The following is a 23,854-nucleotide window of genomic DNA, read 5'->3' as shown; positions in this document are numbered from 1 at the left end:
TTTCCTTCCTAGGATTTCTAACGCATCTTATGCACATACATTCATGCAGGCAAACTACTCATGAACACAGAATAAAATAAATAAATCTAATAAAAGATTAGATATCCTTCTATCTCAATAGAATAGGGACAAAAATATTATTTTATTTTTTGAGGTTCCTTGAGAATTCAGCACTAATTTTAGATTTAGTGTGATAGTGACAGAGACAACCTTTTTTTTTTTTTTAATCCATACTGATGTTCATGGAATGCTATGGTGATTTATTTGTATTGCATAGCACCAAGGGATATTTTAGTATCCTTAATTGGTGAAATATAAAACCCACATTCACAAAAAATAATAGAAGGTTTTTCATTCTGAAGTAAACAAATAAGATTAGCAACTAGCTACTAAATACAATGAAAGATGAAAATATGTGTTCTTCTGAAAGAAGCTAGCCATTTTGTTATAATTGTTTCCTCACAAAGGCATAGTTAATAAGTAACTTGATTTCACCATTTCTTAGATCAGTATCACTCAATACATCTATCTATTCTCAGAGTTTCTCAGTTGTTTTTCATAATAGTTGATTTAAAAAATGGAAGAAGTCTGTCATGAAGGGAGGAGTGAGAAATTATTTCTAAGTTCTAGACAGCATGACTATGCTAACTTTAACATTATAGGAAGATAATTGAAACTATAACTAAGGTAAATTAGTACTATTTACAAATAAATTGTTTTATTAACTTTACAACACTATATCATCCCTACTGCACTTCCCTGTATCCACTCATCCAAGTCCCTCCCCATTCCCTTAGTCTTTGCTTTAAGTAAAACTTTTGATTAAACTTAGACTTGAATTTGCAGACTCTGGGGCTGTCAGTCTTTATAAGTAAGTGTAATTTATTTGAAAAGTACTCTCAGATACTCTCAGATAATAAATAGAACACAAAATAAACAGTTTTGGAGCACATTAAATACTGAGAATGGTGATTATTCTGACTAGTTTTAGATGAGTGCATCTTCATGAATCTCCTGCCCATATTCTCTTAAATTCAGCAGAACCATTGTTCCACTTGATTTCGTTGGCAGAGTTATCTTTGCTTTCCTTCTAGGGATAGTGTTGGTGCTTGACAATTGAAGAATTGTATCTGAGCACACCTGTTATCCAGATCACATTTGGATACTATTTTTCCATTAGCTTTGTAGGAATGATCATCTGAACAGATTAGAATAAATAGGTGAGGTGACTAATGAGCATTATTCAGGAAAACAAGAAAGAGATAATGCTTTCTGTGACCATTATAAACAGTCATTCTTTATTCTTTATTATGGGAGGAATATAGCTGAAACTACTCACTTGAACATCCCTTGTTTAGTGGATCAAATAAATCTTTACTTTAGGGTAAACATACGGATAATACTATATAGGACGAGGCTTTTCTTCCTAAAAAGAAAGAAAGAGAAAACAGAAATTTTCTTCTTTATCAGTGTAGGGAATACAAATAAGTAGATAATTGTCCTGGTTTAACCTGGTTTGCCTTAGTTAACAGACCATGTGTTTATAAGCCAAGAACTGTCTAGACTATATCTTCCTATTTGCATATTTCATTTTCAGTAACCACAAATATCTCAAAGTTGTTATAAAGCAATGCACATAGGAGAATAGCAGTAATTAACTAGGGACCTAAATTCAAATACAACATGGATTTTCAGGTGCAGATTTTTCAAATTCCTGTTAAACAGTGTCTCAGGTAACAGAGAGCAGGGAGTTTGAGATAAGAATCCAGCCAAAATTCTTTTCCCTGAGAAATTTGAGTCTAAAATATAGTTTTTTTTTCTTTTTCCTTCATTTGAATGTTAGGTGGTATAAAATTATCTTTGTATCTCTATTTCTACTAACCCCCCCCCTCTCTCTCTACCTTGCTTTTTTCTAGTCATAATATCCAGAGGAAAAAATGTGCTGACCCAGTCTCCGGCAATCATGGCTACATCTCCAGGGGAGAATGTCACCATGACCTGCAGTGCTAGCTCAAATGTAAGTTCTGGTAAGTTGCACTGGTAAAAGCAGTAGTCAGGCACTTCTCCCAAACTCTGGATTTATAGCACATCCAACCTGGCTTCTGGAGTTCCAGCTCGCTTCAGTGGCAGTGGGTCTGGGACCTCTTACTCTCTCACAATCAGCAGCGTGGAGGCTGAAGATGATGCCAATTATTACTGCCAGAAGTGGAGTGGTTACCCACCCACACAGTGATACAGACTAGAACAAAAACCCTCTAACTGCTTAGGACTTAGTTACTTCCTCCTAGAGATAAAATGTGGCCAGTGGTTTGATTGCAGTAGTCCACACAGAATTTTCAGTTTTATACTGTCATTTACATATTTGGATGACTATCTCTATAATATTCAACTGTTCTTCAGTGCTGTTCTCAAATAATCTACATTTCCAGTGTTTATTTATTTTCATTTTTTTTTCTGTTAGTTGGAGACAATTGTGGCAGGCAGTTGTCCTCAGCTATTTTACTGGTGGTCCCCATGAATCTTTACATCTAGTTTCTGCTACTTTCACTGATTTTAGAATCTTCTTGGTAGGTGGTTTTTCTTCAGCATATTCATTTGCTCACAACACACTACTTTTGTTATCCTAAAAAACGTAGTATCCATTCTAATATATTTTCTGATTTTTATTAGCAGACCTAATTTTTCCACTAAATTGTCTTGCTAATATGTGCTTGAAATAATTTTCTCTCTAAATTAAAAAAAATAAAACTGACTGTCATGTATATTTTCCTTCTATTCTCATGACAAGTAATTTAAACAGTCCACTAATAAAGAAACCAAGAAGGCAACAAAGAACTATTAAATGAACATAATTTTTTATATCTATATTCTATCTACCTATCTATCTATCTATGAATTCATTTGTGTGTGTACTTTACTACAATTAAAATCATAAAGAAATTTTAATTTTCTAAATAGAGAAAGGCAAATGATTTAAAATATTTAAATGTACAATCATATTTAAATTTAAATTACATTTTAATTAAATTTAAATTACACTTAATAATAAGAGGAATAATTATGTAATAGTATATTTTCAACTTTCCAATGTAAGGTGCTTGGTATGAAATCCATCAGACACAGATACCAGCTTCTCTGTCTCCATCTCTAGGAGAAAGTGCCACCATCACAGGAAGTCAAGATATTAATATGTATTTAGCACATTATTTATATATAATAGTTTGTCAAGAAAGCTATTTCATAATCAACTGTTTGACCTTTAGTCCTAGCAAATAAACGACTGTATAAAGAGGATCATGGGCTTATGAGCAGCCCTGACTCCACAGAAGAACACTATTTCAAGTAAAATCTGTACACATCTAAACCAAAAAAGGAAACACTTTTACATTTTTGTGTTGCTAAACACTACATGACATTTAGTGCTTGGCAATTTTTTCTGCTTAGTGCTATGCCTATTGTAGTTGTTTGAATAGGAATGGATCGCATAGTTCTATATATTAAAATATATGAAACTTTTCTTAGTAACAAACCCTATTTGATAGGATTTAGAGGTATGGCCTTTCTGGAAAGTGTGTCACTGCATTACACTCTGAGGTTTTAAAAGCCTAATCCAGGACCAGGGTTTTTATTTTCTGGTCACTTGCTGATCCAGATTCCACTTTCTCATCTCTCATGTTTGTCTTCTTGCAGCCATGCTCCACAATATGAAGATAATGAACTAAATGCTAAGCAGGTACCAAATAAAGGCTTTCTTTGGGAGAGTTTTTGTGGTTATGGTATCTCTCCACAGCAATATAATACAACCAGGAAATCCAGTGATCTAGAAAGGTCACTCGAGAAATTTTGAGTCCTGAAGCATCAGTGAAACAAGAAGTCAGTTCTCCCTTTACTCACTTGCTCTCATGTCTTCTAGAAAAATATTTGTCGGGATCTTTTTTCCTTTCTATGATTTTCTATAGACATACTTAATGATCAACCCTCCCACGAGATATAAAATCAGAAAAGGAGGATTCAATGTCCATTGAAACCTGTAGGAAAATATTGAAAGGGAAAAAGACTAGAAAAGCACCCACAAACATGCTGTATACACTTAAGCACATCAACATCCCACCGTGAACCTGTAGAGAAATGTGGGGTAAATGGGTTAGAGAGCCTACATTATTAGTCTCACGTAGGACTTGACTTCTAGGGAAGCAGCAGATAATCAAGCAACCATTGCATAAACATCTCTATGCATCATGACCAAGCCTTTGAATATTGAGAGTTTAGATTCTCAGGTTAACAATTTGCACAAATTCTTCCAAATATAATTATATGTCATTAGATCTATTAAAGACTAATTGCTGAAATAAAACCAATTAGTGAGTGCTAATAAATACCCTCCTTTATTTCATGAAGTAAGGTAATGTCATGTCTAAACTATGCAGCTAAGGATGGTGAGATTCTAATCTTCCTGTTTGGATCGAAATATATTAAATTTTTTTTGATAATTGGTTATTTTCTTCATGAAGTGGATTCATATGCATGCAAAAGATACCTTAATACAACTAATCAAAGGATGCGTAATGATGCATGAGATAATTTTTGTTTTTTGTTTGTTTGGTTGATTTGTTAGGTTTGATTTTAGTTTTGCCTTTGTTTTCTAAGGAGGAGGCAATACTTAAGAAATGCCTAATTACCCTGGAAAAACTAATTAATGTAATGAAGCAGCAACTCTCCCACACTTCTCCAACCCCATGACAGAAAAATCACAGGTTTAAGAGTCTTCACTCTCATGTGAAGCATGAAGTCTCAATTACAAATACAAGTCCCTCCCCTAGCCCTTAGTCTCACCTAGCTGATGTCTCTAAAAGTTTTATTTCTCTCATCGTTTCTTCTATCATAAATCTATCATATGAGAGTTTTATTTCCTTTTACAAGAAGACAGTTTAAATGATATTGATATCATATACAAAATTTTCTTGACACATGTATAGTGGCCTGTGACCAATGTATCCTATGTATTAAATTCCATGCATGTTTTTTGACATATGAGATTTGTCAAATGGGTAGTTAGGGATTTTGATATGTAGAGTTCATATTGAATTGATATAGTGGAATTAACGCAATCATAATGGTTCGCCATTTACTAGGGATTACAGTCATATTCAGAAAAGGCATGATAATAAAGGAAATGCTGAGGGAAAGATTGGGGCTTTGAGTACAGAATATACAGGGCTTCTTAAGGATGCAAAAATTATTATATTTATTACTCCCTTTGTCTCTCTGGAGGGACATAGTCCTTCTTAGTCCTTAACTTTACCTCATTATGATTATATTTTCACCTTAGGAACTTTAAGCTATTAAAGTAGAATTGCTTGATTTCACTGATATTAAAGGATTTAGGAATTAGTTAGAAGAGCAAAATAGGTTTCACCCAAGGATGGAGAGGGTATTTTACAGAAAAGACTCCTTGATATGAGTCTTTCTTCTCATATATGTGTGTCTTTTGATGGAAAACATAATAGAGTATTTCACTCAGGGAAAAGGTACAGCCAAAGGTATTTTATGTAGACAGACTCTTGGTGACACACCTTTGCCATTTCTGTCTGAATTGGTGTTGGCTCTCCCAGCACGAGACTTGAAAGAATTGGAAGGCTTACTTCAGATAAATGTTGGTTTATTTCTTCACTTATTAAGTGTAGTCTCCCCTCCCCCAGCCTGAAACCTGCTTGCTCAGGGTTGGAGCTTCCTGCTCATTCGTTCTGCCACGCCCACTGCTAGAACCTGCGGAGCCACACACATGCACCTTTCTACTGGACCAGAGATTATTCGGCGGGAATCGGGTCCCCTCCCCCTTCCTTCATAACTAGTGTCGCAACAATAAAATTTGAGCTGTGATCAGAAAAAATTTATCTTAGCTCCATTTCTTCTTTCGCCCCTTCTAGATTCCTCTCTTACAGCTCGAGTAGCCTTCTCAGTCGAACCGTTCATGTTGCGAGCTGCTGGCGGCCGCAACATTTTGGCGCCTGAACAGGGACCTGAAGAATGACAGAGGGATGCTAAGAGAAATGCTGCTGCTGTGGAGCTCCACAGGAAAGGATCTTCGTATTGGACATCGGAGCAATGGACAGGTACACATGCTAGTGCTAGCTTAAAATTTCGGTTTTGTAAAGTGTTGCTGAGGATGCGGTAGGATACAAATTAAGCTTGAATCAGTGCTAACCCAACGCTTGTTCTGCTTGGGTCAGCAGCGTGTTAATCGGAACTAGAAACGGAAACAGGCAGGTTGGCCGCAGCTTTTTAGGAAGCTGCTTAGGTGAAAGAAGAAAGGGTTTAAAGGCATGGATCAGGTGGTTGCCCATAGTTTTCAGGAGTTGTTTTAGGCCAGAACAGTAAGGCTTGAAGGACAATTAGTAAAAAAAATTTTAGGTAAGATAGCTGTTGCCCATGTTTCAAAAAAAAAAAAAAAAAAAAAAAAAAAAAAAAAAAACGAAAAACAAAAAACAAAAAAAAAACCAGCCTCTTAGTTTTAGAGTAAAAAAGCTGATAAAATGGTTCATGATTAATGTGTTTGACAACGGTAAAGTGTTTTTTATTCTATGATTGTAGCTACAAAAATTATTATTCTCTGATTGGTCTAAATGTAACTGCTTCATTTGGTTCTTTTTTATTGGTAATGTGCTCTGAGTGTTTTCACAATCAGCTCATAAGTTGTTGGTTAAGATTAATAATTGTTACATTGCTACAGATGGTTAGTGTTAAATTTGATAACTCAAGTTTAGAGTCCTTCTGACACATGACATAAGGCAGCCCAAGAGGCTGGGTCTCTAAAGATATTTCTAGTTTAGGTAATAATTAATGTAGTTCGTATCCTAAATAGTAAAATTTAAGATAAGATTTAAAGCAATGTCTTTTTATTAGAGCATTAAAGCTTGCTTTAATAGGTATTCATAGGTATTAATTGACATCCAAACTTCGTAATATGATAGTAATGCTTCTAATATTGATTTTAAAAATAATAAATTGTTTTAAACTTGGGTTTTGCTTTCCCAAGGTTATAGGTATTATCCTAATCTTGCACAAAAAACTTAAAAATTATGGTTAAAACTGCCATTGTTCCATTGACTGCAACTTGCAGTTTGATTTCAAATTTAAGATCTTTAATTCACCTGTATACTGTAATTAAGATAATTACAAGAGTAATCATCTTATAAGAGCACTCATACAGCTCACTTCATACAAAACTGTGACAGAGTTATCTAGTTATGTTTGTCTTTGTGAATAGATTAGACAAACAGTTTGGCTATAGTTGCTGCCTGGCAAGAAACTGCAGTACGGGCAATTTTTTCACAACACTAAAGTTGTGAAGAACATTTTAACTGTAAGTCATCTTAAGAAAGAGTATCAAAATTTAGAGGCGTAGACAGTTATATTGTTTCTCTAGAATCGGTCCTTATTACAAGAGGGCCAAGATGCTCAGATTAAAAAGTATTTTACGTTTGAGTCAATACAGGGCTCTGGGCAGCCCCAGAGCGGCTTGTGGCCTTCTTGTGTTTTACAAACAGTGCCTGAGAAAGTTTTTCCCTGTGTTCAAGAGAATTTCTTTTTAACAGTGTTGCAGATCTATTCAGATGTTTAAAATAATGCTTAAATTCAAAGAGTTTTGCTTCTAGTGAACTGGTAATTACTAGAAAATTTTGCCTCTAGGTATGGCTAATTTAACTTTACAATATGTAAGAAAAATTTTTATTGTTTCTGCTTCTATACAAGAAGCCAAGAGTTTTAATCTTTCAGTGTATATTGTTTCCTAAGTAAAAAGTATTTTATTAACTAATGCTTCTTAAAGTTTACCTTAAATCCTTGCTCTCACACAAGAGATTCAAAGACAATATCCTTTTATTACTTAGGGTTTTAGTTTACTACAAAAGGTTTTACAAAAAATAAAGAAAGCTTTTATAATTGTTATTAATTGGTAATTAAAAATTGGTTGTGCCCAAAACAATTCTTTGGCCAAAAAAAAAAAAAAAAAACCATTATTGTAAAGTCATTTTTCTCATCCTCCCAGCCGATCGTTGGCCCACGTGGGCCCAACTAGCTTCTGTGGGGCAAAGTCTGAAGACACACAGTTTCCCCTGTTCCAGCACAGATGATCTAGTTGTGTGCTGTAGATGGTGTTTTAAAATACTGAACAATCAAACCTTAATTTGTATATTAATAGTCAATGCCATATCTCTGAGCTCGCAATTGCTTAAATTGTTCATCCCTCAGATACTATTAATTCTCAAATTTACAATTGCTTATACATATTTCTAGTTAATAAGTAAATAAATTATGCACATGTGACTCTTAATAACTTCGCAAGCCTTCTAGTTACAACCGCTCCTTAAAAAAATTGACTAAAAGTACAATTAGTCACTGCCCCTTTACAGCCAAGTATTTAAAATGTTTTGTCAACTAGTTATTAATTCAAAAGTTTAGGTATTGTAAAATTTTAAAACTTTAACTTCTTAAAAGACAAAAAAAAGAGAGAAATTGTATCCCCGTGCATACTATTTAGTGCATTCCCATGCACACTATTTAAGTCTTACCTTTATTTTCAAAATTTAATATTTTAATGTCAAAGTGTTTAATAAATGCTTTATATTATCTTAAAGAGATCTACTTATTGGCTTATAGATTGATCCTAAAACAGCTACCTTATTAGAAAAGGGAAAAACAGGTTTTCTCCACAAAACGCTGCAGAAACATATTAGTAAATTCGTGTGACGAGCTGGTAGGTAAGTTGACTCATGTCCTGATTAAATTGAATAAAAAACTAAATTAAATTCATGTTTTAGATCCACCCTTACTTGCCATTTTTCCAGTTTAGACTAGCTTCTAGCCTTTTAACTTTATGGCAATAGTACATCAGAGACTGTATATTCTTACTTAGTAAAATTAGTCATTTAATAGAGTCATAATGATTTTTCTCTTTTCTTCAGTGTGACCAGTCATTTTAACTCAATCTTAGACTGGTCTAATATTCAGTCCAATGTTAGAGATTCCTATATTCTAAATTACCTAACAAAGTTAATTCAGAGCACATCCCCCACTTCCCCTAGATCCCTAACCTCAGAAGGATTGCTGACCTTATAGCTAGTGGAAAAAGCTATTAGAGAGCAATTGGTCACTTAATACATTGGTAAAATAAAAGGACCCCCTGACTAACAAATGGAAGGGTCCAGATCCAGTTCTAATTTGGGGTAGGGGCTCAGTTTGTGTTTTTTCACGAGAAAAAGATAGAGCGCGGTGGCTGCCAGATAAATTAATTCGTCAGATGAGCACAGATTCTAAATCTTCTAAAGTATCACCTTGAGGATTAAAATTCCTCTTTTGCTTAAAAGTCAGCTTGAGGACTCAGGCTCTGAAAAAGCTACTCTCTGAGCCAGCTCCCCGACAAGAGGCCAGAGACTAGCCTCAGCTTTATAATTTACATTTGAATAAATTACCTGGACTTCCCCCAAAATAGTTCTGCTTTCCTACTTTCTCACTGTCGAGATTTTGTCTTTCAAGCAGGTAAATCAACATTCTCAAGCCGGGCCAGCAGATGTGCATCCCCGCCCCTCTAGAGCGCACAGGTGGCAGCTGTTATCTCCATTCTCAGGACATTCCAGCACGTGGCCTTCAGTCTAATTTAAAATTTAGGTTTTCCTAGAGGGCTAAAAAAGTAGATATTTCTATATTAATAAAGATTGGTTTTTATTTTGATAGACAGGCTTAGTCCCTTAGCTGGCCTCTGGCTTTTCACCCTTGCTGTTACTGCGAGATCCCCTTAGTTTCTTAGGCTATGAAAAATACAGGGATAAAGAGGAACGACTTCCAGCTCCTATTTTAGCCACAAGTCGTGGTGTTACTAATGACATAATTATTACTTAGGCCTTGCTAAATCTGAAGTTGATAATTCTCCTTTAAGAGCTGCACAGCACTCAAAACTGTGCATACTGGTTTGTGATCATACAAATTCAGTATGGGCATCGCTTGGTGCAGAGAGCCACTGCAGGGGAGGGTCCAGCTTGACCATTTCTGAGTTTCCTGTGAGATAAACCTGGTTTGAAAGAGGTTGGTATCAAATTTTGGCTAAAAACCAAAAATATTTTTCGGCTCTGCCTCCCCTCCCCAAAAGATACCGAGAGCCACAGGTGTGGGTCTTAACAGTACCCACAGGAAAAATCGGGTCAATGTCCACCCAAGCCAAGGTTAAAGGCCCACTCATCTATGGATGAGAAAATCATTTGATCACCTCAGTTAAGTGTTGCCTTATTTAACTTAATTAATAGGGGGGGAGAGAGATTGGAGACCGTACTATTGAAAGGGCAAGCCCTTCACTGCCTCCCACCCAAATAAAAAATCCAATTGGCCTTGTACTACAGAGCCGGTCGAACCCCTTCTCCCTGTTTCCCACCTATCATCCAAAAATGCGGAGGAATATCAACTTAGTGTTATCCTTAATATAGTGTATTTCAAATTTGTTCAGTCAAACTTAGCCAGAGTTCCAACGCCCTACTTAAAATTCCACTAGAAAGTTACCTACTCAGTACTAATTAGCATTATACAGTCAGAGCCTGCAGCTCCAGGCTTTTCAGTTAGTTGTTTACTACGATAAGAAAGGACAGTCTTAAGCCAGATACAGTTTACCATAAAAAAAGTTAAAGAATCCCAGGGAAGCAGGTTTTTTCTTTAGCCCTAGATTCCAGGCAGAACTATTGAACATAGATAGTTTTTCCCCCCTCAGGCCAGCTTTTTCTTTTTTTTAAGTTTGTTAATAAAAGGGAGGAAATGTAGTCTCCCCTCCCCCAGCCTGAAACCTGCTTGCTCAGGGGTGGAGCTTCCTGCTCATTCGTTCTGCCACGCCCACTGCTAGAACCTGCGGAGCCACACACATGCACTTTTCTACTGGACCAGAGATTATTCCGCGGGAATTGGGTCCCCTCCCCCTTCCTTCATAACTAGTGTCGCAACAATAAAATTTGAGCTTTGATCAGAATAAATCTGTCTTAGCTCCATTTCTTCTTTCACCCCGTCTAGATTCCTCTCTTACAGCTCGAGTAGCCTTCTCAGTCGAACCGTTCATGTTGCGAGCTGTTGGTGGCCGCAACAATTAAGTAAGCACATTAGACTTAAAAGTTATAAAACTACACAAAATGATTAAGTCAGAGTGAGTCAGATATGTTTAGGAATAGAATAATTTCCTGGAATACAGATTGTCTTATATTGTGCATATACCACCTACACCAACATTATCACCCACACTGAAATATTGAGCATCCTGGAAAAACACCTTTATATAGCATTACTCCTTAACATGGAAATTTCTAACCCCATAACAACATATAGTGATTCTCTTGTTAACAATGCACCCTGAAATGAACAATAAAATATAGAATACAATACAAACCAGTATTGAGTGTACTTGGGTATACAAGACAAACTCTCTACTCCGAGTGAAAATTTAAGAAAAAAAATCCTATTTATTATAATAGTATTCTTCTGTGAACGAATTCTGCTCATATTGTTCATGGTAGTTATTTAATGTGAGTCTGTCATTTTGTAGCACTTCACTCAAGGTTCCTTTTAAATAAGCATGGAGTAGAAAATGTAATAAATCAGAGTGGTTACAAAAGCAATACTGAGGTCTCTTTGTATTTCAGAGAAGAGGGCTATTTTTTCCTTTCATCTCTGAATAGAAACTTTTTTTTTTGTCTAAACATTCCTGGAATCCAGATTCCCAAATGGTGGCAAATTTTCCCAGTGCCTTAAGGTTTCAAAATCATTTGAAAAGACTGAGATCAATAAGGAAATATCAGCTTGGAAGGGAAAGAAAATATACTTTTTTTTTCTGCCAGGGGTGGGAGGTTATGATCTTAGTTACCATTTTATTTCTGTGAAAAGACAGCATAACCATGGCAATTTATAAAAACAACAACAAAAAAATTAGGGGCTTGCTTAAATTTTTATTAAATTGTTTCATTTGTTTACATTAGATATGCTGTTCCCTCCTAGTATGCCCACCCAAAGTACTCCCCGCTTGTCTCTGAGTTGATTTTCCCCCAAACCCCATCTCACAATCCTCCACCAGCATCCCCCTTACCTCAGGCAACCTGTCTCTATAGGATTTGATACATCCTCTTGCACTAAGGCCAGACAAGGCAGTCCTCTGCTACATATGTGCCAGGGGCCATGGATCAGCCAATGCCTGGTGTTTGGTTGATTATATAGTCTTGGGGAGATCCCAGAGATCCAGGTTAGTTTATACTCTTGTTCTTTCTATGGGGTTGCCATAGCCTTCAGCTCCTTTAATCCCTCCTCTAAATCTTTCATAGGGGATGCTGACCTCAGTACAAAATTTGGCTGTAAATATTTGCATTTGTCTCAGTCAGCTGCTGGTAGAGCCTCTCAGAGGACAGGCAAACTGTCTTTAAGCACAACATGGTATCAGTAATAGTGTCAGGGCTTGGTCTCTGAGCATGAACTGGATACCAAGCTGGGCCAGTCACTGGATGGCCTTTCCTTCAGGATGAGATACATTTTTGTTCCAAAATTTCCTTCAGTTAGGAACCATTCTGGGCCAAAAATTTTAAGGATGGGTGGGTGGCCCTATCTACCCACTGTGGGCCATATATATCTACTGGAGGTGGTCTCCTCAGGTTTGATCTCATTATTGCAGATTTTTGGATATGTTCATCAATGTTGAGTCCTGGAAGCATCTCATATCATAAGTCGCTGGGACTTTCTGGAGGTTCTCCCAACCCTAACCCAGGCTGCTGCATATTTTTAATCATTCTCATGGCTCTCCAGGCTTCTTTACTGTCTCCATCCATTTCTGATCCTCCCGCACTTCTTCCCTCCAACCCAGGTTCTACCTTCACACTGTTTCCCATGATTAATTTGTTCACCCTTCTAAGTGAGATTGAAGCATCTGCAGTTGTACTAAGTTAAACTTCATACTGTCTTTCAGTTGTTAATTGTTTTTGGTATTTTATTTATGTACATTTCATATGTTATCCTTTTTCCTGGTTACCCCTTCCCAAAACCTCTATCTATTACCACTCTGCCTTGCTTATATGAGGGAGTGTTTCCAGTCTTCCATCTACTCCTGCTTCACCATCCTGGCATTTCTCTACTTTGGTGTATCGAGTCTCTACAAGACTAAAGGCCTCTGCTCTCAATAACACATAACAAGGCCATCCTCTGCTACATAAGTAGTTGGAAGCAATGGTCCCTCCATGTGTACTTTTTGATTGGTGGTTTGGTCCCTGGGAACTCAGAGGTATCTGGTTGGTTGATAGTGTTGTTTTTCCTAAAGGGTTGCAAACTCTTTCAGCTCCGTCAGTTTTTCCCCTAATTCTTCCATTGAGGTCCTCATGCTCAGTCTGATGGTTGGGTATGAGCATCCACAGTATTGGTCATCCTCTGGCAGAACCTCTCAGTGGACAGCCTTACCAGACTCCTCTCAGCAAGTGTTTCTTGGCATCAGAAATTGGGTCTGGGATTGGTGTGCACTGTATTATGGTATTCTGTACTTTTTGGCAAATATCCATTTATCAGTGAATACATACTGTTCATGTCCACTTGGGTATAAGTTATCTCACTGAGGAAGACATTTTCTAGTTTCATCCAACTTCCTAGATGAAGTCAATCTGAGGCAACCCTGCCAGTGTGAATGGTTTCATTAGGACCAGGAACTGATTTCATGTTGGTAGAATATAACAATGAACTTACAAAATCCAATAGTTAAGTGGGCATTTGGTAAAGAGTCTCTTCAGTTTTCAAGACAATGTTTATGTCAAGAGGGAACAGATGGCGAGGTCAGTAATCTGAGGCATGTAAGGAACACCAGGGTTAAATATGGGCAAAAATATCTTATGATATTTTGATGAGAAGTTGAGAAAGGTAGCCATACAAAAGATCTTAAGGAGCAGTTACCAGGTTCTGACCTCTTCTGTAGGCTTCTGTTGAAAAGAAAAAAAAAAAAAAAAAAACAGGATTCCATAGAATATTTAAGTGACTCCAATGTTGATTCCAGAGTGGAAGAGTCAAGGATTGAGGATAAACGCCATGAGGCACAGTTTACAATCTGGTTTCAAGCACCTTCTGAAACAAAGCATCATGTTGGGACTTTATCAGACCTACCACATTGTATAAATAAGACAGAGAGGGTGCTAATGTGTTTAAAGGCTTTCACTGGAACATACTGGCATCTATGATTCAAACTTAAATCCATTGTCTATCCTTTGATTTGCCATTTGGATAGTTCTATATCTCTCTTCTTAGGTTCCATCCATGTCTGTTACCCTCCATGTCAGCTCTCAGTTTCCTTGCTTCTATTTTCTTCTTTCTAGATCAGTCTGTCAGTCAGAAAGTTTTGTCCCCTTCTTTCTGCTACAGCTCTTGGTCATCAGATCTTTCTTATGACCAATCAGCTGCCTCACTACATCTGATACATCTCTTTAGTTACCTAAGACTTTGAGGGTTGTTACACATATGAACCTAGTGATAGGCCATACATCTGAAATACCAAAATTCTGCTATTAATTTGCTTTTTGGTACAGAAACTAACAATTGAAATTCTGAGAATGCACAGAAGAGTCTCTATCATGTAGACAGACAGGACCCACTGTAGGGTTATAAGGAATCTAATGCACTCAAAAATCTCTCATCCTGAAATTGTTCATGTTTAAAAACAATACAAGAACAAATATGGAACAGAGACTGAGGGAGTGGGTAATCAATAACCGGACCAACTTGAAACCATTCTCATGGACAAATGCCAATTCTTGACATAATTAATAATATTCTGCTATTCTTGCAGGTAAGGCCTAGCATAACTGTCCTCTGAGAGTTTCTACCCAACAGCTGACTGAAACAGATGTAGATATTCACAAACATTGTACTAGGTAGGGGAATCTTAGGCAAGAGTTAGGGGAACAATTCAAAGCTCTGAAAAGGATAGTAATCCCATAGAAAGAGTAACACTGTCAACTAACCTGGACCCTTGGCAGATCTCAGAGACTTAGCCACCAACAAAGAGCATACAAAGGCTGGACTTAGAACCTTGGTACTTATGTCTGCCTTGTTTGCTCACAGTGGACTTGATATTCCAGGGTGGCTGAGAGCCAGGAGTGCTACCCTTTCAGAGAAGAAGGGGAGAAGAAGGAGTGAGAGACTCTGTGAGAATATACTTGGAAAGGGATGTAAATAAACACATTAATTGATTAATTAATTAACAAAATAAAATACAAAGAAACACCTTTACACAATGGGATGAAATGTTATCAAAATACAGCATGGTTTTGGGTTTTGTTTTTGTTTTTTTTTGGTTGTTGTTGTTGTTGTTGTTTTGTTTGTTTGTGTTTTTGTTTTTGTTATCGAGACAGGGTTTCTCTGTGTAGCCCTGGCTGTCCTGGAACTCTGTGGACCAGGATGGCCTGGAACTCAGAAATCCACCTGCCTCTGCCTCCCAAGTGCTGGGATTAAAGGCGTGTGCCACCACCACCCAGCCTGTAAATTCTTAATACAACATAAAACCATAGTAGAAAGCTTGTATCCAGTACAAATTAATAAGGGAAAATACCAGAAGGCTGTAAAATGAATATCTGGAGTACTTTAAGAATAAATGTGGGATACGGTTGCCATCACATGGTAACATCGCTGACCGACACTTGATCATTTCTGAAAGAATTCTAGGAATGGAAATAGGAAAGAGCCTGAGGAAAAGAAGTTCCAGCATCAAGAACAACGGAACAAACACGGTATGTACATATAAGTGGATATTAGCCCAAAAGCATGGAATACCCAAAATATGATTTACAGACAACATGAAGTCCAAGAAGAAGGAAGGAAAAAGAAAGTATGGGTGCTTCAGTCCTTCTTAGAAGGGGGAACAAAATACAGGAGAAAATACAGAATCAAAGTGTGGAGCAGAGACTGAAGGAAAGGCCATCCAAAGACTGTCCCACCTGGGGATCCATCCCATTATACAGACACCAAACCTAGACATTACTGTGGATGCCAGGAAGTGCATACTGACAGGAGCCTGATATAACTACAACTGAGAGGTTCTGCCAGAGCCTGACATATACAGAGGTAGATGCTCACAGCTCATTGGACTGAGCACCACTTCCCAATATAGGAGTTAGAGATAGGACTGAAGGAGGTTAAGGGTTTTTCAGTACCATAGGAAGAAAAAAAGTGTCAATGAATCAGAGTTCCCAAGGTGTAAACCACCAACCAAGGAGTGCAGGGTCATTGGTCCTCTGAGCCGGCAGTGACACGAACAACACAGACACCAAATCAGGTTCACAGAGCAACATCTTTACTTTGGGCTTTTTCTTTTACAGCTCTCTTCCCCAGCAACTTCTTTTAGGGCAAGGGTTAAACTACTCTTATTCTACTACTACTGGCTTCTACCTAGAGCAAGGGCTAACCAAACTCTCTTTACTACTACTGGCTTCTTTTACAACAGCTAACTTCTACCACTTACAACAGCAGCTTCTATTACTCCATCCTTCTCCCAGCAAGGGCTAAACTCTTCTCTCTACTCACACTGACTCACCTCCTTCTATCTCCAACCACCTCATCCAATCAGATTTCACACACACTCCAGGCTCGAACTTAGGTCATTCACAGATAGGCTGACAGGTCTGGATCAAGAGGAACTGACCAGCCTGGAAGGCAGCCCACACATGCAGCCTCACTGCACATGCTCAGGCAAGGCAGTAAACAAGTGGGTTTCATGGGGCCTGCAGCCTCACCTGCTTCCTGCATCTCCCCTTTTTAGTTTTATTAGAAGCTCTGGGATCAGCATCTGTCTTAGGTTGCCCCCATCCATGCCACATCCTTACCCGTCGTGGGAGTGACAGACTTACTTTTGCCATTCTGTCTTAGGTTGGTATGCACACATAAGGGTCTTACCCATCATTGATTACTAATCTAGCATGTTGAGCCAACATTGGGGGGATGTTCCTGCTTCCAAGGCTGCCATAATCTGCACTAAGGCTTGTTTATCAGCCCTGTGCCACCTTCACATACATGCCATCCACCAAAGCATTCCTCTACACACAACAGTCAACAGGAGCACTCAAAGGGCTATCCCTTCACAATTTCTTAAGAATCCCACAGTTCCCTGGATGACCTCCAGCCATTGCTTTGCAGTTGCAATCTCCACATGGGTGTTGTTCTCAGCAACAATCGATGCTAGCAATTCTTTTATCTTTGTGTAGAGATCATGACTCCAATTTCCTAGCAGCATCACACCAATTGCACGTGACAGATTTGTAGCTCTGGAAAAATTCTGATATTGAACAGAGGTTACACACATTCCTGACATATGAGTCAAGCTCTGGCTAAGAGTGTTAATTGTTGAGGAGATTGTAAATTGGAATCTCCTTTTAAAATATGGAATAACGGGCGTAACTCTTCATTGGGAAGATTACAATAGGGCCAAATCCAATTGATATCTCCTAACAATTTCTGAAAATCATTCAAGGTATGTATTTTATTCATCCTTAGTTCCAGCTTTAGGGGCCCCACAACAGCATCTCTCAATTTAGTACCTAAATAGTGTTTTGCTTCTGTCTTTTGAACCTTTTCTGGGGCTATCACCAAATTCCACTTCTCCATCTGTTTAGTTAGGGTCCCAAACACTTCCACATTAGAGGATCCACAAATCAAAATATCATCCATACTATGCTTTCCCATTTTGTCTCCCTCATCTTTATGGGGGGAGGAGAAGGCAACAGAGGGGCTGATGGTTCGGGCGGCCTACCCCTCCTCAACCTCCAGTGGGGTATCCAACTACAAAGGTCACTTTCACTATTAGTCCTGTCGCTTTAATAATGGACCCTTCAGAGCTAGATTCCTTTTCTCTTTCTTACCTTTGGTTTGTTATCTAAGCTATTTAGGCATTCTGTGGCTAGCCAGAGAAGCAATCTCAGCATTGCATTTTCCACTGGTGTCCCTCAAGCATGCCCTGACCAAGATCCAGATGTCTAACATTTTTTCCTGTCATTTTCGTCACAGTTGAACCCATGTTGCTGAAATGCCCTTCATCTTTATTCCTGAGATCCTCAGTGCTCCATCCCCTTTTTTTCCGGGGAACCTATCAGGCCTATGCTTTCTTTAGTTGCTGAAATTCCTTTTGTCTCTATTCCTGAGATCCTTAATGCTTCGTCTCTATTCCCGAGAGCCTTAATGCTTCGTCCCCTTTTTCCTGGGAACCTTACCTTCATCTCTATACCTGAGATCCTCAATGCATCATCTCTATTCCTGAGAACCTTATTGCTTTGTCTCTATTCCTGAGAACCTTATTGCTTTGTCTCTATTCCTGAGAACCTTAGTGCTTGTTCTCTATTCCTGAGAACCTTAATGCTTCATCTCTATTCCTGAGAACCTTAATGCTTCATCTCTATTCCTGAGAACCTTAGTGATTCCTCTCCATTCCTGAGAACTTTAATGCTTTGTATCTATTCCTGAGAAACTTAGTGCTTCGTCTCTATTCCTGAGAGCCTTAATGCTTCGTCCCCTTTTTCCTGGGAACCTTACCTTTGTCTCTATACCTGAGAACCTTAATGCTTCATCTTTTTTTTTCCTGGGAAACTTACAGGCCTGAGCGTTCTTTAAATACCCTTGCTTACCAAAATTTCCTTACCACTGTTTACTAAAATATCCTACTAGGGTTTACTAAGGTTTCCTTACCTCTGTTTACCAAAACTTTCCTACCACTGTTTACCAAAAATTTTTCCTATCGCTATTCTTACCAAAATTTCCTTACCTCTGCTTACTAAAATTTTGTTACTTACCTTTGATGAGTTCCCCATTCTTTGTATGGGCCACCATTTGTCCTTGGTCCTCCAAGCCAGAGGCAACATGAACAACACAGACACCAAGTCAGGTTCATAGAGCAACATCTTTACTTTGGGCTTTTCCTTTTACAGCTCTCTTCCCCAGCAGCTTCTTCTTAGGGCAAGGGATAAACTACTCTTATTCTACTACTACTGGCTTCTACCTAGAGCAAGGGCTAACCAAACTCTCTTCACTACTGCTGGCTTCTTTTACAACAGCTAGCTTCTACCACTTACAACAGCAGCTTCTACTACTCCATCCTTCTCCCAGCAAGGGCTAAACTCTTCTCTCTACTCACACTGACTCACCTCCTTCTATCTCCACCCACCTCATCCAATCAGAATTCACACATGATCCAGGCACGAATTTAGGTCATTCACAGATAGCATGACAGGTCTGGATCAAGAGGAACTGACCAGCCTGGAAGGCAGCCCACACATGCAGCCTCACTGTGCATCCTCGGGCAAGACAGTAAACAAGTGGATTTCATGGGGCCTGGGGCCGCACCCACTTCCCACAGTGTACATGATAGGACCCATGACTCTATTGTTATATGTAGCAGAGGGTGGTCTTATTGCATGACAATCGGATAAGATAACTTTGGTCTTGTGAAGGCTTGATATCCCAATGTATGGGAATGAGAGGGCTGGGTGGAGGAAGTGGGTTGAGGCATACCCTCATAGAATCAGAAAGAGGAGGATGGGATAGGATTTTTTTGAGGGGGGGGGAACTGTAGAAATAGGATAACATTTGATATGTAAATAAAGTATCCAATAAAACAAATAAAGGATACCTTTGAATATTTTTTGAAAATGGTTGATAATTTTTAAAATTTTGTACTCTTAGAAACTAAATAACACAATTGATATAGTCATTTAGAATCATCTTAAATGTCTTATCATGTATCATGTTTAATGTACCACCTTAAACACATTCTGTGAAATTCTGTTACAACTGTGATGCAGGTACTAGAGAAGAAGAAATAAAATAAGGGTCAGAGGAGATTGTATGTACTACTGAACACTAAGTACACAGTAGTATTTAATAACCTGAATGCATTTGAAAAACAATAATAGGGGGTAGAAACAATATGTGCCGCTGGGTATTCTGCATTCTTTGGTAGTTTTTGTCATGACTTGTCTCATTGTGATAGGTATACTAAAACACTGTTGACAGTAATAAGTATCAATATTTTCACACTGCAGTTTGCTAACAGCAAGAGTAAAATCTTTCCCAAATTCACTGCCACTGAACCTTGAAGAAACTCCAGATTCAACACTGGTACAATGGTATATTAGGAGTTTAGGAACATTCCCTGGTTTCCACTGATACCAGGCTCACCAATCATTAATACCCTCATCTGGCCTGCAAGTAATTGTGACTCTGTCTCCTAGAGATGAAGACAAGGAGGATGAAGGTTATGTCATTTGGATGTCACATATCAGGCCTGTGATTGGAAACATACAACCAACATATATGGTTAATTATGATAGAAATGGCTTCTCTGAAATTCCAGTTAACACTGATTACAAAGAGTCAAATGCATTCCCATGATATTCTTCCTTACCTTAGAATCAGAATAATAAGATCAGCAGAAGCTGAGAGGGAGACTTCATGTCTGTGCTGTGACCAGACATTGACTGACTCATAGACAGGGTGTTACCAGACTATTAAGAAGTTATTTTGTGATTGGGTTACCTCACTCAGGATTATATCCTCCAGATGCATCCATCTGTCTTAGAATTTCATAAATTCATTGATTTTAATTGCTGAGTAGTACTCCATTGTTTAAATGCACCACATTTTCTGTATCCATTATTTTGTTGAGGGACATCTGGTTTCTTTCCAGTTTCTGGCTATTGTAAGTAAGGCTGTTTTGAGCATAGTGGAGCATGTGTCCTCATTACAAGTTGGAGAATCTTCTGGTTTATGCCCAGGAGAGTTATTGCTGGATCTTCCTCTGGATATCTTCCTGAGTGAGGTAACCTAAACACAAAAGAACACACTTGATATGCACTCACTGATAAATGGATAGTAGCCCAGAAAATTAGACTAGCCAAGATACAATTTACAAAACACATGAAATTCAAGAAGAAGGAAGACCAAAATGTGAATACTTCGTTCCTTCTTAGAATGGGGAACAAAATACCCATGGAAGGTGTTACAGAGACAAAGTTTGGGGCTTAGACAGGAGAAAGGACCATCCAGAGTCTGCCCCACTTGGGGATCCATCCCATATACAACTACCAAACACAGACACTATTGCATATGCCAGCAAGATTTGCAAATACAGAAGTGGATGCTCAGTCATCTATTGGATGGAACACAGGGCCCCTAAAGAAGGAGCTAGAGAAAGTAACCAAGGAGCTAAAGGAGTCTGTATCCCTATAGGACCATCAACAGTATGAACTAACCAGTAACCCACAGAACTGTGTCTCTAGTTGCATATGTATCAGAGGATGGCCTAGTTGGCCATCAATGGGAGGAGAGGCCCTTGGGCTTGTGAAGATTATATGCCACAATACAGGGGAATGCCAGGTCCAGGAAGTGGGAGTTTGTGGGTTGGGGATCAGGGTGGGGGAGAGTATAAGGGACTTTGGGGATAACATTTGAAATGTAAATGAAGAAAATATCTAATAAAAAAAGAAGTGAAAAAAAAAAAGAAGAAGTTCTAAGTGAGTGCAGTGGACACATGCAAATCATCAGAGCCTGGGCAGGGCTGGGCACAGATGTAGGCTCTTTCTAACTTTCCTGGGCTGAACCCAAGTGTTTTAAGCCAGACCAGAATATTGCAGTTTTGCTAAGGATTTTTTTTCTGTCAATGGTAGATTTTATTATAAAAGTAATTTTAGTTCATTTTTCAATATTGCAATGAATGTAAGTTTTGGTGTAAAGTCCTTTCCTGTATTTTATTAGGATTAGGTAGGATATAATTTTTTACACAAACTATAGTAAATATTAGAATGTAGCTTCATCTCTTCTTACAAGTCTGTTTTTTCTTACTATATTTCCATAAGAAGTTTTTTCATTTGAAATAATTATTAGAACACACTTACAAGAAATACAAATAAAATTCAAGTCATTTGTGATAACCTCTCAGCACTGTTCTTTTTCGTATTATACTAAGCTTTTTGGTGTCAATATACAAAAATAGCAATCTTTTTTTAACAAAATGCTTTAGTATCTGGGGGATGAAGATACAGCTTAGCTGTTAAGAACACTTGTTATTCTTGCATGTCGTTTCAGTTCACACTCATCTATAGGTAGAATTTAGAGGTATATATCACCTTCTTCTTGATGTCACATGCAGCAGTGCACATGTGGTTCACAAACATCCAGGGTGGAAAAACTCCCATACAAGGGATGAGAAAAACATGAATATTTAAAAAATATTTATTATAAGATTGTGTGTGTGTGTGTTTGTGTGTCTGTGTGTAGTGTGTCTACACAAGGATGGTAGGTTATAATTTCTGGAAGAACAGAAAGGAAATGAGAAAATTTTGTGATTATAAATTCAAAAAATTATTATGATAGAACTCAACTCAATTCTTACATCTTATTTTCAGATTAAAAGAATGATGAAATTTGAGAGTAAGTTAGTAATAGAGATCTAGATTTATACATGCAAAAACAAATTCCATGTTGATCAATTGTATAACTAGAATTCCCTTTTGACACTCTTCCTCCCTTTGCGAATCAGAAATTAGCAGCTCTGGGAATATTAAATTAGCAGTTCAGAAAATCAGAAAATAGCAGCTCTTGCAGATAGGGAACCTCAGGGAATTTTCTACCATGTAATTTTAATTTCAGTTAGAATATAGAAACATATAACAGATAGTGTTCTTCTCATAACAACACAGTGTCCTGAAGACTGTGGAATAAAACAGTAAAGCTTACAAGATGGTTGTTTGTTTCCTTCTCCTAGTACTTAGAATTTAGTGGCAATAAAAGCCAGAGCCTCATCTGATTTAATCAGGTTATTTATAGTACCATGTATCTTTAGAGAGACTACCCATTCATTCTTCTGTCCTTGAGAATGTTATAATGAAATTGTGATGCATCTTAATAGAATTAAAATGTCATATTTAATAAAATTCATCAAGTGTTATGCCACAACAGCTTGTATCCTGATGTTGTCTGTGGGACTTTGTGGTCAACTGACTTTGTTATTGCATTCAGTGGTTTAGTCAAGTGACATGTACTTTCATTAGGTGCCCAAAATATTGCATTTTAACAGAAATGTGATTTCTAATTACATGTATTTTCCCTTTTAATAGACCTCGTTTTGTAGCATTAGTTTTCTTCCCTGATGCAGAGTAGGAACAGAATGCTCAATTCATAGGGAGGAATGTGATAACAAAAGGAAACACCAACACAAATGATGTGTCATTCCTTTAAAAATACGTAGGATATTCAACAATTATTTGTATTAGAGTGCCATTTTTACTATAAAACATTCTACATTGTAATCTCATCACTTGATGGGGAGCATGTAGAGAACTAATGCACTTTAGACACTTTTGAAACTATTCTTAAAACTTTCTTGTTAATGTTTCTTTAATTAATGATCACATCAATTGGAGGGTATGTGCATGTGCCTGACTGGGAGTACAGTTTTCTTCCATGTCTCTCACTACTAGATTTGGGTTTTTCAACAAAAGGTTTGCATTCCAGGAACAATAGTATTTTTCACTGATCACTGTGAATGTAGCTTTTTCTCTAGACTTCAAAATAGACAATATCTAATCCTATCTTCCTTTTCACAATTTTCATAATATATGGCACCACTACACATTTTTTTTCAAGTATTAGAGCTTAACACTTGGAAATGAGTAATCCCTAGACCCTTGAACTACTTGGCCTCCAGGAAGACTTCCAAGTCCCTCTTTGCTTCCTTTAGATTTCTCTTGCGAATGACTGTACACATATTTAGCCTACTGATCCTGATAATCCAGCCATTCCACTATCTTCATAAAATGGGAACAAGACTCTC

General features: G+C 37.7%; 2 pseudogenes and 1 further gene; 1 reads left to right on the top strand and 2 right to left on the bottom strand.

Moving 5' to 3' along the window:
• Igk (immunoglobulin kappa chain complex) overlaps positions 1-23,854 on the bottom strand; it is a 3,171,119-nt gene that overhangs the window by 1,568,412 nt on the left and 1,578,853 nt on the right.
• Igkv4-75 (immunoglobulin kappa chain variable 4-75) lies at positions 1,684-2,225 on the top strand (annotated as a pseudogene). The gene is given in 2 exon segments: positions 1,684-1,733; positions 1,917-2,225. Coding segments are annotated over 2 exon segments (359 nt in total).
• On the bottom strand, positions 20,011-20,477 carry Igkv13-76 (immunoglobulin kappa chain variable 13-76; annotated as a pseudogene). The gene is given in 2 exon segments: positions 20,011-20,308; positions 20,429-20,477. Coding segments are annotated over 2 exon segments (347 nt in total).

This window comes from Mus musculus, chromosome 6 (genome assembly GCF_000001635.26).
Source record: "Mus musculus strain C57BL/6J chromosome 6, GRCm38.p6 C57BL/6J".
Lineage (NCBI taxonomy): Eukaryota > Metazoa > Chordata > Mammalia > Rodentia > Muridae > Mus > Mus musculus.
The sequence above is the reverse complement of the archived record's forward strand: the minus strand, read 5'-3'. Positions and strand labels throughout refer to the sequence as shown.